The sequence below is a fragment of the Mchenga conophoros genome, linkage group LG3, assembly GCF_057382185.1.
Source record: "Mchenga conophoros isolate Kocher_MC1m ecotype Shallow Benthic linkage group LG3, M_conophoros_male_GT1.1, whole genome shotgun sequence".
NCBI lineage: Eukaryota > Metazoa > Chordata > Actinopteri > Cichliformes > Cichlidae > Mchenga > Mchenga conophoros.
Genome location: NC_140528.1, coordinates 4,839,556 through 4,851,992, shown reverse-complemented (window position 1 = coordinate 4,851,992; position 12,437 = coordinate 4,839,556). Strand labels below are relative to the sequence as shown.

At 42.5% G+C, this 12,437-nt stretch overlaps 1 protein-coding gene across 1 annotated transcript in view; it reads right to left on the bottom strand.

Annotated features, from left to right (window-relative positions):
* Window positions 1-12,437, bottom strand: part of LOC146577050 (protein NLRC3-like) — a 324,292-nt gene that overhangs the window by 157,667 nt on the left and 154,188 nt on the right. The window contains exons 2-3 of the mRNA XM_085268139.1: window positions 1,473-1,621; window positions 1,086-1,336 (exon numbers count right to left, since the gene is read on the bottom strand). Coding sequence (XP_085124265.1) covers window positions 1,086-1,329 — 244 coding nt within the window. The 5' untranslated portion in view covers window positions 1,330-1,336; window positions 1,473-1,621. The remainder of the gene's footprint in view (window positions 1-1,085; window positions 1,337-1,472; window positions 1,622-12,437) is intronic.

Here is a 12,437-nt window from a genome sequence, read left to right as displayed (position 1 = left end):
CTTGCCGTTACATGTTAGAGAGCCCCCTTCACTGTCCACTTCAAAAACACATCTTAAAACCCATTTTATTATTTTTGACCCAGTGAGACTCGGTCTGTTTTAGTTATTTGACCTTTTTTATTGTTTTTTATATCACATGTATTGTTATTATTTAGTATCGATGTACAGCACTTTGTGTCACCTATGGCTGTTTTGAAGTGTATTATAAATAAAGATAGTAGGTAGGTAACTGCGGTTATACTTATGGGCAAATGTTCATTAACTGGGGCTCAGAGCTTAGTTACACTGCAGAGCTGAGGATACAGAGATACCACATGGAAACAACCTGAGTTCCTATTGGTCAGTGCAGGCTTCATGTGTTTCTACCTTACCAATGGCTCCTGAGACAAACTAAGGAATTATTACCTTGTGATAAACAGGATGAAGATGCCTGGGCTGAGGGTTTCCCTGTTGGAGTAAAGTGCACCATGAATAAGGAACTGTTTGTTTAACAATGAAGACCTGCATGGCTTCAAAATACTCTAAATATAATCTCCAAAAGTTGATTCTGTTCATCTGGACGTAGTGTTTTCTGGGAGAAACGTGTCGTCACTCACCCAAGTGACTTCTTCAGTCTCAGCTGACTGCAGGTTTCAATCTTATAAACTGTACATTTGGATATTGACTGAAACCAGCCCACTGAAGGAACAATGGGCTGGGAGGTCAGTTTCTTCATCGTAATTAAGCAAAATCTCATGACCACTGATCAACAACCACTGATCAATAACCATGAGTCCCATTCACAGAGAGTTGGGGAATGGCTGCAATCACAGCATGTAAGATGGTGACAGATGTACGAAACGTTTCTCCCACTGAAAACGCTACATTCAGATGAAAAAACAAAAACAACTTTTGGAGATTTACTTACCTGCATGATTGAGCATGCATCAAGATGTCTAAATATAATATTTGTACTCAAACAAATTTAGAAGAGAAAAGACACACAATTGAAAGTTCAGACTAAAACAGCCTCAGTTTTCCATCCATAAACTGTGACAGTGTTGTCCTGATACTGCACTGAGTCATGTCTTTTTTCTCTGACTGACCTTCATTCATCTTCTTTAAAATCAACTCTGCCACCTCCATTACATGGCGAGTAGTGTATGTCTCCACCATAAGATCCACTGTTCCATGACGTCCATCCTTCCTTGCGTTCTCCAGTCGGCTCTTTTTGATGGTTGTGAAATCACCTCCGGGTCCTTTTTCCAGGTACCAGTGGAAAAGTTTCAGCTCCTCTTCTCCCAAATCTTCCAGCCTGTTCAGCAACTGCTCCTCAACAGATTTTTCCATCTTTCAACTGTAAAACATGAGAGAGAACATGAATCTCATCACATGTCCAATGTATTTACTTATTTAGAATATTTAGAGTTTGAGCAGTTTGAGTTCAGGTTTTGTTCTCAGAGCTTTTATTGAGCCCTAATGTCTCCTTTTACCTCTTGAGCTCCAGCGCCCCCAGTACAAAGGGGGTGAACTGCCGTTTAACCCTCCAGCTCTCAGGTCTTTAATGCAAATATGGACACGTATCCACAAAAAGCTCAGAATTCACCCAAAGAATTCACATCAGCTCACACACACTTTCTACCTGCAGAGGAAACAAATCATTCATGTGCACATCAGCTGAAATCCTCCTTTCATCATGTGTGCTGTCCAAATATCAGCTGCTTCTTTCCTGCTTCATCTCAGTGTCAGCTGGATGCAGTCAGACAGCAGTGTGAGGCAGAGGAAGCTGCCATCAGCTGCTCTGCTATCAGTCCACTAGATGGAGCCTGAAGCACACACGATGCATTCACTGACACACACTGATTCACTGTGACTGGAAGCTTCAGTCAGTCCAACACGTGTGAACAACATTTTAAACCTTTCAGCTGATCCAGGATTCAAAGAGGATCAGCAGAGTTAAAGCTTCACACTAATTCTTGCTGCTGAGTTTGCAGAGAACTGCACACACACTGATTCACTGCTAATGAGAAGCTTCTTCCATCCAGTAATTCATCATCCATCAGCTCTGCTGCTGCTCTCAGTCCTGGACTCTGATCACACACTAAAAGCAGCTTTTTAACTCGTGTCTGTAAGAACTCTTAGTGTTAGCTTAGCTTTAGCTTAGTGTTAGCTTAGTGTTAGCTTAGCGTTAGCTTAGCGTTAGCTTAGCGTTAGCATGCTATGTGGTAGCTCAGCGTCAGAGCTCTGCAGGTGTCTCGTGTGTAAATATTAATCACAGTGACAGTAAAGGAGGTAAAGGGCTGTGACGTCATCACGTACGCTGCGTCCTCTGTGGGCTCTGAGTGAACTCAAAGTACAAACTACAAGTACACAAACACGAACGTAGCTCAGAGTGGCGGACACACTCGGCCTCGTTGGTCCAGCTGTGAGTCCGTTACCGTGAACTATGGAGCGGCAGATTTGTGCTGAACTAAGCTGCACACAGCTGATGTTAGCCAGGAAACATTACACACTGACTTTAATGGAGAGACCGGAAATACAAACACACACAGTTTGTTGTGTGAAGAAATCAAACACGAGCTGAACAAACAGTAAAGTTCCTAAAGACAAACTGTTAAAGGAGGAAACAAAGCAAACTTACAGTTTCTTCACACCAACAACAAGCTCCACTTCACACCAACAACAAGCTCCACTCCACACCTGGACACTAAACACGGACACACAGGTGAGCTGCTTCCTGGAAGGAGGCGGGGCTCCACCTGAAACTCAGCACAGGTGGGAGGGGCTCAGCTCTGTGTGTGCTGATGTGTTAACTTTAAAAATATGCCGTCTGACTGCTCAGACTGAGTCAGAGTAAAGTTCACATGCTGACGTGTGGAGACATGAAACCTTGTTGTAGCTGCAGGTGTGAACACACTGATCCCAGATCAGCTCTGCTGTATTTGTAATAGAGATGGCACGATACCACTTTTTTATGTCCGATACCGATACCGATATCATAAATTTGGATATCTGCCGATACCGATATGAATCCGATATAGTGTTTTTTAATCAACAAAACTGTTTTTTTAAATATCTTGCTGCATTTTGCAAGTCTGCAAGTTCATACTCAAGTTTAAAACAACAACTACACTAAAGCTATTCTGTTATACCTGTATACAAAAAAATATTTCATAGTTCAGCAATACTGATCAATCTAATAAACTTAGACCTACACCATCCTCCCTATTCTGGTATTTTAAAGAGTACTTAGCGTAAATATTAAGCAACCTAACTAATAGGGTTCCAACTCCCAGCAACAACAAAAATAAATAAATAAAAAATAGGGAACCACCCCTCACGCTCCACCTCATGATGCTTAATCGACGTAATCAACCTTAATTTGATGCAGTGTGAAAAAAAATGCACAGAAATCAATTATTTTTCAAGAAATATTAAATAGATTCAACATCTTTCTTCAACAAAATTGCAGACTGCACAGATGGTACCTTCCCAAAGGAAAAAGTACTATAGCTTACTAGGGTATATATATTAGACTTAATAGTTACTATATACAGTAATTGACTTCTATTCATTTTACATCAAATTAAAACTTTGGGTGTCAGATAATTATTTATTAAAAGCTCGACATTTTAAATGAGAATAAGAAAGAAAAGTATGTCTTTGTGCCCCCTTTTCCCTGTTAATGCCCTATCGGCCCCCCTGGCTAAACTTTGCTAGATCCGCCCCTGCACAGTTACCAGCCGTCAGCTACGTAGAAAAAGATCCTGGAGTAGAAAGTAATATTAAATAAATTGTAACAACAGCTGATCAAGCTTAAACGTGCTGCTGTTGTTCAGCCGCTGGTTTCCTCTTTCTGGTGCAAAGTGGACCAAAAACAAAGAAGAGAGACGGACTCGCGACAGAAAAGCCGATCAGCTGATCATTTAAGCAGTTTCATGATTGAAGTAGCAGCCGGAGAGCGAGAGGCAGTCGCTTGTTAAGCTTAACGCAGGAATGCTTTACAAACATTCAGAGATGGACTTACACACTTGCTTTACTTCTCTCGGGATAACTTTGTCGGAGATGAAATGCCGGGTTGCTAGCGAAGCTCCACATGCTATCCAGACCACAGGTCCCGCATGCCACAGCCGCTCTATCACGTGATGCATACTGCTCCGACGTGCTAACGTTCTGAGGTGAGTTACGGCGTGTTGCAAGTTTTGCGAGGTGCTTTCGTGATATTTAATGGATCGGATTACATTTTTTATTTTTCTCCGATATCCGATCCAGTAATTTAGGTCAGTATCGGACCGATACCGATACGTAATATCGGATCGGTCCATCTCTAATCTGTAACATGAACATTTCTGCTGCAAAGCTTCAAATGTTCAGCATGTTTCTCTGTTTCCAGTCTATAGATCCAGTCACACTTTCTACCTTCACCTGTGCAGTAAAGACTGAGAGCAGAGCTGAAAGCAAGCGTCCAATCAGTGAGCAGCATCAACACCTGAGCTTCATTCAGACTCTGTTATTGAAGATGTTGTTGGTACAAAGTTCATCTGCTGCTCACATGAATCCATGAAAGATTTATTTCACTGAATGTTTCTTCAAAGCTCATTTCAACCTGTTGAAGTCATGAATGAAAGTGCAGACTGAGAGTGGATCACATGATGTTTGAGGTGTGTCATGTGACATGTTCAGTATTGTCACACATGTCTAGATTGTCCCTGATATCATAACTGCTCAAACACTGATGATTATATTTGAAGAATTATTCCTGATGGCAGCAAAGTTTGAATGGAGCTCTCTGTCTGTGCTGATTTGTCGCCCTCTGGAGGTCAAAGCACAAACTGCATGATGTCACTGTAACCACCACAGAGACAGGAAGTGTTTTTATGACTGAAACACTGAAATGATGCTAACGGCTGTCGTTAGGCTCACTGACAGCAGTGCTGATGTGTTCATGTCAAACACTGGCTCAGGTCAGACTCCTTCATCCTTCTCCAGCGTGAGGCCGCCCTCAGACCCACAGGAGCTCTGACCTTTGACCTCCTGACCCTAACCATTTTAGTCTTGTTGCATCTTTAAATGCAAATCCATCCAAACTGTAGCCGAGCAAAAGAAGCTGGAAGCTGTTCTATGAATGATGTTCATCCCAGAGTTTCTGTTAAACGCTGCTGCTGTGCTACATTTGTCATTTCCTGCTTTCACTACCATCCATGTCAAAGTGCTGAACTCATCTGATCACTTTAATGCAGTAAAGCAGGAGCTGTAAGTCTGACATTTATTTACTGTCATTACAAACACACACAGCTGGATTAGCATTCAGACAAAGGGCTGAAAAAAAATCAGCATTTGATTATTATTATTATATATCCTGTTTATGTGGATGCACTTTTCTATCTGTCAGTGCTGAAAGCAGACGTCACTGATCACATGACTCTGAGGGATGTTTCCAGCACTTTGCTGAATCTGAGCCATGAAGATTTAAGGCTCAGCTCTGAAGGCAAAGCAGGTCTGAGCCTGTGTTAGCAAGCTGTACCTAATAAAGTGGCAGCAAGGACTCAGTCAGTAATGATCAGAGCCAGCAGGGGGCAGCACAGAGAGGTGAGGAGCTGTCAGAGAAGCAGGCTCACATCAGACTGGCCATATTCCATCATCTATACCTGAAATAATCATCAAACACACGCAGAGCAGAAACATGTGGAAACATCTGGAGCTCAGTCTCAGTTTGATCCCTCAGAGGTTTACCTCAGTCCTGCTCCTCTACTTCCTGTTTACAGCGCACATCATGCTGTGTACTGAGGGTCATGTGGTCAAATTGCTCGCTCTCTGTTACTCTGACAGAGAGCGAGCACAGTTATCCTAATGTGTGACATCACTTCTAACCACAGAGCATTCAGCTTTCACAGCAGCCAACATCCTGTCACACTGAGCATGTGCAAACACAGCAGCCAACATCCTGTCACACTGAGCATGTGCAAACAGAGCAGCCAACATCCTGTCAAACTGAGCATGTGCAAGCACAGCAGCCACCATCCTGTCACACTGAGCATGTGCAAACACAGCAGCCACCATCCTGTCACACTGAGCATGTGCAAACACAGCAGCCACCATCCTGTCACACTGAGCATGTGCAAATAGAGCAGCCAACATCCTGTCAAACTGAGCATGTGCAAATAGAGCAGCCAACATCCTGTCAAACTGAGCATGTGCAAGCACAGCAGCCACCATCCTGTCACACTGAGCATGTGCAAACACAGCAGCCAACATCCTGTCACACTGAGCATGTGCAAATAGAGCAGCCAACATCCTGTCAAACTGAGCATGTGCAAGCACAGCAGCCACCATCCTGTCACACTGAGCATGTGCAAACACAGCAGCCACCATCCTGTCACACTGAGCATGTGCAAACACAGCAGCCACCATCCTGTCACACTGAGCATGTGCAAACACAGCAGCCACCATCCTGTCACACTGAGCATGTGCAAATAGAGCAGCCAACATCCTGTCACACTGAGCATGTGCAAACACAGCAGCCAACATCCTGTCACACTGAGCATGTGCAAACAGAGCAGCCAACATCCTGTCACACTGAGCATGTGCAAACACAGCAGCCAACATCCTGTCACACTGAGCATGTGCAAACAGAGCAGCCAACATCCTGTCACACTGAGCATGTGCAAACACAGCAGCCACCATCCTGTCACACTGAGCATGTGCAAACACAGCAGCCACCATCCTGTCACACTGAGCATGTGCAAACACAGCAGCCACCATCCTGTCACACTGAGCATGTGCAAACACAGCAGCCACCATCCTGTCACACTGAGCATGTGCAAATAGAGCAGCCAACATCCTGTCACACTGTTGATGATGTCATCAAGCTGCGCCTGTTTTGGTCGAAAGCATCGCAGCAGCTACAACAATTATCATCTGCAATTATGGCGGGCGACAGTCATAACAAAGAGATGAAGCACTATTGAAATATGGCGAAAGCCAAAAAGTTAGCATTCATCCTCCAGCTTCACTGTGCTAATGTTATGCTAACATAGCTGTGTCGCTAGCAGTCATGTAGCACAACATTATATACCAGGTAGTCCAACTTCAGTAACCCTGCAAACGCCACTGCTGTTTAGTCTTCATTTATGTTGGAAGTGATAGCAGAGCTGTACGTTTGAATTAGTTTCAAAAATCTCTCAGTCAGAACATGCTATGAAATGTTTAGGTGGAAACTAGCGAGCTAACTTCCTGTTAACTTCTAACTCCGTTAAATTGAATAAATTCTGTTTTCATGGATGCCTGGATGTAGGGCTGCTCGATTATGGCAAAAATGATAATCACGGTTATTTTCATTGAAATTGAGATCTCGATTATTTGACAATATTTATTTAACAATAACAATGTGTTGAATAATGACTTTAAAGGTTGTCAAAAAATAATATAAAATAGTGTGCAAATACTGATAACAGTGCAAATGTTTGCAATATAAAAAAATAAATGAAAAATGTAAACATCTGTGTTTAGTGAACTTTGCAGTGTTGCTCTGTGGTGCAGCTATGACACCGTAGGAAAGTTTACACACAGTCTACTTGATCCACGTCTGACTGAACCCATGTTTCCAAACCACTGAAGTTTTTTTACCTCTTTTCAACCAACAGCAGTCACTCTCCTCTCCAAATAACTTCTGTTTAGCTTTCCAAGCTTCCCTCGGGTCCTCTTAATCAGCGGTCCCCAACCCCCGGGCCTCGGACCGGTCCCGGTCGGTGAGTCGTTTGGTACCGGGCCGCGAGAGTTGAGGCTCAGGTGTGAAATGTATGGTTTTCAGGGTTTTTATCGGTTTTCCATGTTATTTTGTTATCGTTTTTATCGTTGACTTGGTTTTCCTGGGTCTTTTCACGTGTGTTATGAATAAATTTTCTTTTTTTCGGTACCGGCACTAGTTTTATTTTGTTGTATTTATCCGCGACACCTTAATGGCCGGCCCGTGAAAATATTGTCCGGCATAAACTGGTCCGTGGAGCAAAAAAGGTTGGAGGCCGCTGCTCTTAATTGTTGTGACACGTGTTTGAAATGCAGAGAGGTGCGCTCGATTTGCCACACGGAGCAGCGCGAGAGTAAAGCACGAGGGAGGGCCTAATAATCGGCTCAGTCATTTTTAATGATCGTTGAAAGCCCAGATCGTAATCGAGATTAAAATTCGATTAATTGAGCAGCCCTACCTGGATGTTAAACTTAATTGTTACACCTGGTAAAGCAGCAACGCTGATGATTTAATTAAAGATGAAAGAATTTAGACCATTTTTAACTCTTTGTGTTCGTTTGACTTTGGTACCTGAAGCTGTCGGAGTTTTGGACCCAGATTACTCCGTGAAGCTCCTCACTACGGCAGCCGTAATGCTCTGACGATCCATCAAGCAGTGCTGCTTACCAAAGTTGTACTAAAACATTTTTAACAGATTTCTGCAGCCAAAATCGGTTCGAGGTCAGTAAGCACAACCAGAATTCATACATAAGGCACACTCTCGATTTTTGAGGAAATTAAAGGATTTTAAGTGTGGAAAATATGTTATACAGAAGAATATATCGTGATATGGATTTGAGGCCATATCGCCCAGCCCTAAACAACAGGTTATTAAACACATCAGTTTGATCTACAGATCAGATCATACATCAGGTTTACTTCATGTAAAATAAACGTCTCACTCTATGAGCTCCATCAGTCTGTGTAGCTCCTCATTGTCATTTCTGAGCAGAGTTTACCTGCACACTTCCTCATGTCTGACAGTGTCACAGTGTGTGTGTGCCAACATTAACCAGCTTATCATCAGCTCCTTGTGCTTCATGAATAACTCAGACTGACAGAGTGATGAACAGAGCACAGAGGGAGGCTCTGCTCTGGTCCATCAAGCAGGATTCACATAGTAACATGTTTTTCCTTTGAACACTTCATTGTGTTTAACTTGAAACAGATTAAAAAGTGTTCGATTGTGCACTTCACACAGTCCTGAGTCACAGAGGCTTAAATGTGTTTGATTCTGAGAGGCTTTACTCCTGCATCAACATCAAGTATATGTAGGATTTAAACCGCAGTGAAAACATCCTTAAATATTGATGGTGTGTGAGAGAGTCTGTATTTACTTCTGATTATCTCTGTTTGCAGTGACCCTGAACTGAGCTGGAGCAGCTTCATGTTGTTTTGACGTCACTCAGTAAAACCTGAATGTCGGCTTCTGAAGAACAAACTGGTTTCATCTGTTTCCAGTTAAAGGGACGATCATTGTTCCACCAGTGATGTTGGATCCAAAGTTTCATTCAGATCGTTTTAAACTGTTTATCAAAGACAAATGTTTGAGTGCAGAGTTACTGACTGATAACCAGAGTGGATTCAGCCAATCATCAAATCATCTCATTGGTTTTATTTTATGTAAATACAAACGTCTCACTTCCTGATCTGCTCATAAAGTTCCTAAAGACAAACTGTTAAAGGAGGAAACAGAGCAAACTTACAGCTTCTTCACACACCAACAACAAGCTGCACAGCTGCACACTAAACACAGACACACAGGTGATTCCTGGAAGGAGGCGGGGCTTCACCTGAAGCAGGACAGGTGGAGACTTGATAGGAATTTTCCCCGTACAGGGAGGAGGCTGATCTTCAGATGAGTTCCTGTTAAATCTGACGAAACAAAGTTAAAAGTGGACTCAGTCTTGTCTGATTTCACTCTGTTTTTCACTGAGCAGGTTTAAGTTTTATTAATGAAAATCAGCAGAGCTTGGTACTGATGGAAGACCCTCCTCTAATCGCTGTCATTCAGAGTGATCCAACCTGTTTGTGAATGCAGCTCACAGACTCTCCACATTTCCACACGACTTAAATGGTAAATGGCCTGCATTTGTATAGCGCTTTACTCTACATTCAGTCATCCACCCATTCACACACACATTCACACACTGGTGATGGCAGCTACATTGTAGCCACAGCTGCCCTGGGGCGCACTGACAGAGGCCAGGCTGCCGGACACTGGTGCCACCGGGCGAGTCCCTTCATGCATCGTTGACCAACGTGGACGTGGTGGAGTAACAGTTGTGGAGAATGCAACAGCTGAGGTTTGAGAAAAGGAGCTAATAGCCAAGGTCAGCGGCTCTCCTACTTCCTCATAAGGAAACTTCTCAGGTGGATGTCTTTCTCTGTCAGAGCGCCTCCACCTTACTGGCTGTGGTGCAGTGAGATCTGAGTCAGTCTTGGTAGGAGTCAAGTCAGGTTCATCAATCACAACATGGTCTGAAGACCAAGCACCTGAGTGAACATAGTCAACACGACTTGTGCCAAAGACTTCAGGTGTGTCAGGTTGGTGGGTTTGCCAACCAGGTAAGGACATTTCTGGTATAACAGTGTCAGAGAAGTTCTGACGTGCACTGTTGGGCTTCCTGTTAGACTCTCTTGGTAAACCTCAGAGCCTGACGTCTACAAACCAACTGTCCTTTGACATTTTTAGATGTGGGGTCAAAAGCAGAGCTGATCGAGGATTTCAGTGATGGCTCCAAATATCTAACCTGCACTTTTACATAGCAGCTGCTCCGTCTGTCAGTAATTTAAAAACTTTTAATGAGCTGCTGTTTCTCACTGACCGTCAGCTGTAGCTGAGCAGGATATCATTGCATTTGAATCCTCCTCGCTCTCTTTAACCCGAGTTCCTTCTGATTGGTTTCTTGGTCCTACAAAGAGAGTCTGCTGCCTGAGGGCCCCACCTCCTCCTCCACCTACTGCTGTGGACATTTACAAAACGTCAATCCAAGAAAAATTGTCTGGTTTGTAATAGATAGTCATTTTTTATTAGAGTCTACAGCAGGAACCAACCTGAACCTTGTTATGAGCTGAATCAGTGCTGGACTGTAGAAATGCTGTTTCAGTGGCTGCTGCAGGAACTAACATGGAAACGTGTTCAGCAGCTTTCCAGCTCTAATATAGGAAACACAAGATCAGAGTTTGGACACACTGGAACCAAACAGTTTTGTCTCGGACTTTTATTTCAGCATCATCGTTTGGGTTGAATTAAAACCTTTCGCTAACCAGACTTTACGAGGTAAACGTGTATCTCCAAGAATGTCTTGCTAAGAGTTGCGTGTTCTGGGAAACAACACACAAATCAGTGGCGTCAATAAGGTTGTGTTTCATGTAATACTCTAGACTTTACTGTGAGACCATCACTAACATGCAGACGTCACAAAGTTGTTCACGGATCACATTAATCCAGAGTCACAGACATGCAGAGACACTTCCAGGTATAACATATATAATCCACACAGTCAGTCACAGCTGAGCTCTTTACTGAAGTCAGCATCAGCTCTCTGCTCGCTCTCACATCATATTCATGACAATCAGACGTGTTTCAATGATGCTGCTGTTTTCAGCCAAGCACACAGTCTCCATGGAAGTTTAAACTGGAAACACTGGTAACTGCAGCAGAGTTTCATTTGGAGCAGACCTGATCTTTGTGACGCATCAACATGTCAACACAGTATTTAACAGAACTGCAGTTTGCATCAGATCATACATCAGACTGACCACGTTTGTCATTTCATCAAACCTGCCATTAACATATTCAACAGTACTTACACTATCTTAAACATGTTTTCTTTTTAAAATGTTTGCATATTTATTAAATATAAACTGTGCAGTATTTCATTGATGGAGGCCAAGAAAACACAGTTACAGGAGAAATGTATTTAAGCTTGAAATGTAGCTGCACTCGGTAGAATTGAGCCAACTGGTTGTCTTCATTTTCAGTTCTGATGAGCTCACATGTTTAAGATCATCAGTTTAAAGAACCATAAGGCCGTGGATCCTTAAGGGTTTTATGGTTTGAGTTTACAGTGAGAGGTGTTGATAATGATGTTGGCTGTTTTCAAGTTGAACAATCTTCCAGGGAAGTTTAAACTAGAAAAACGAGTCACTGCCTGCAGCAGAGATTCAGTTTGCAGCATTCCTGATCTTTGTGCAGCAGCAACAACATGTTGTTAACAGAGCTGTGTAAAGACTGACTCACCTCACCAGGCTCTCTTTCATTCACAGCATACACAACATTTACTTCATTACAAGCTGTGCTGCTCAAGTTACTGGAAATAAGTACTCAGTTACTAAGTAATCCCATGTCTTTACTGATTACTTATTTTCAAAAGTATTTGGTTACTTTACTCTTTAAAAAAACACGACTTGAATACGTAATAAAGTAGAAAGTAGACGTTTCAGCCCGAGACTTTTTTCTGCATAATCCATCATATAGAAATGAATCAAATTAAAAAGCCTTTCTTTTAATTGTTTTATTGTTTTTAATCTTTTTATTTTATGCATCAAGAAAAGATTAAATTATATTATAGCTGTTTTTGACTTGATGAAATGTGTTTAACATTTAAACCTATTTCCTGTATATTCCAGCACATGACATAAAATAATGTTTTGTGTTTCCACTCCC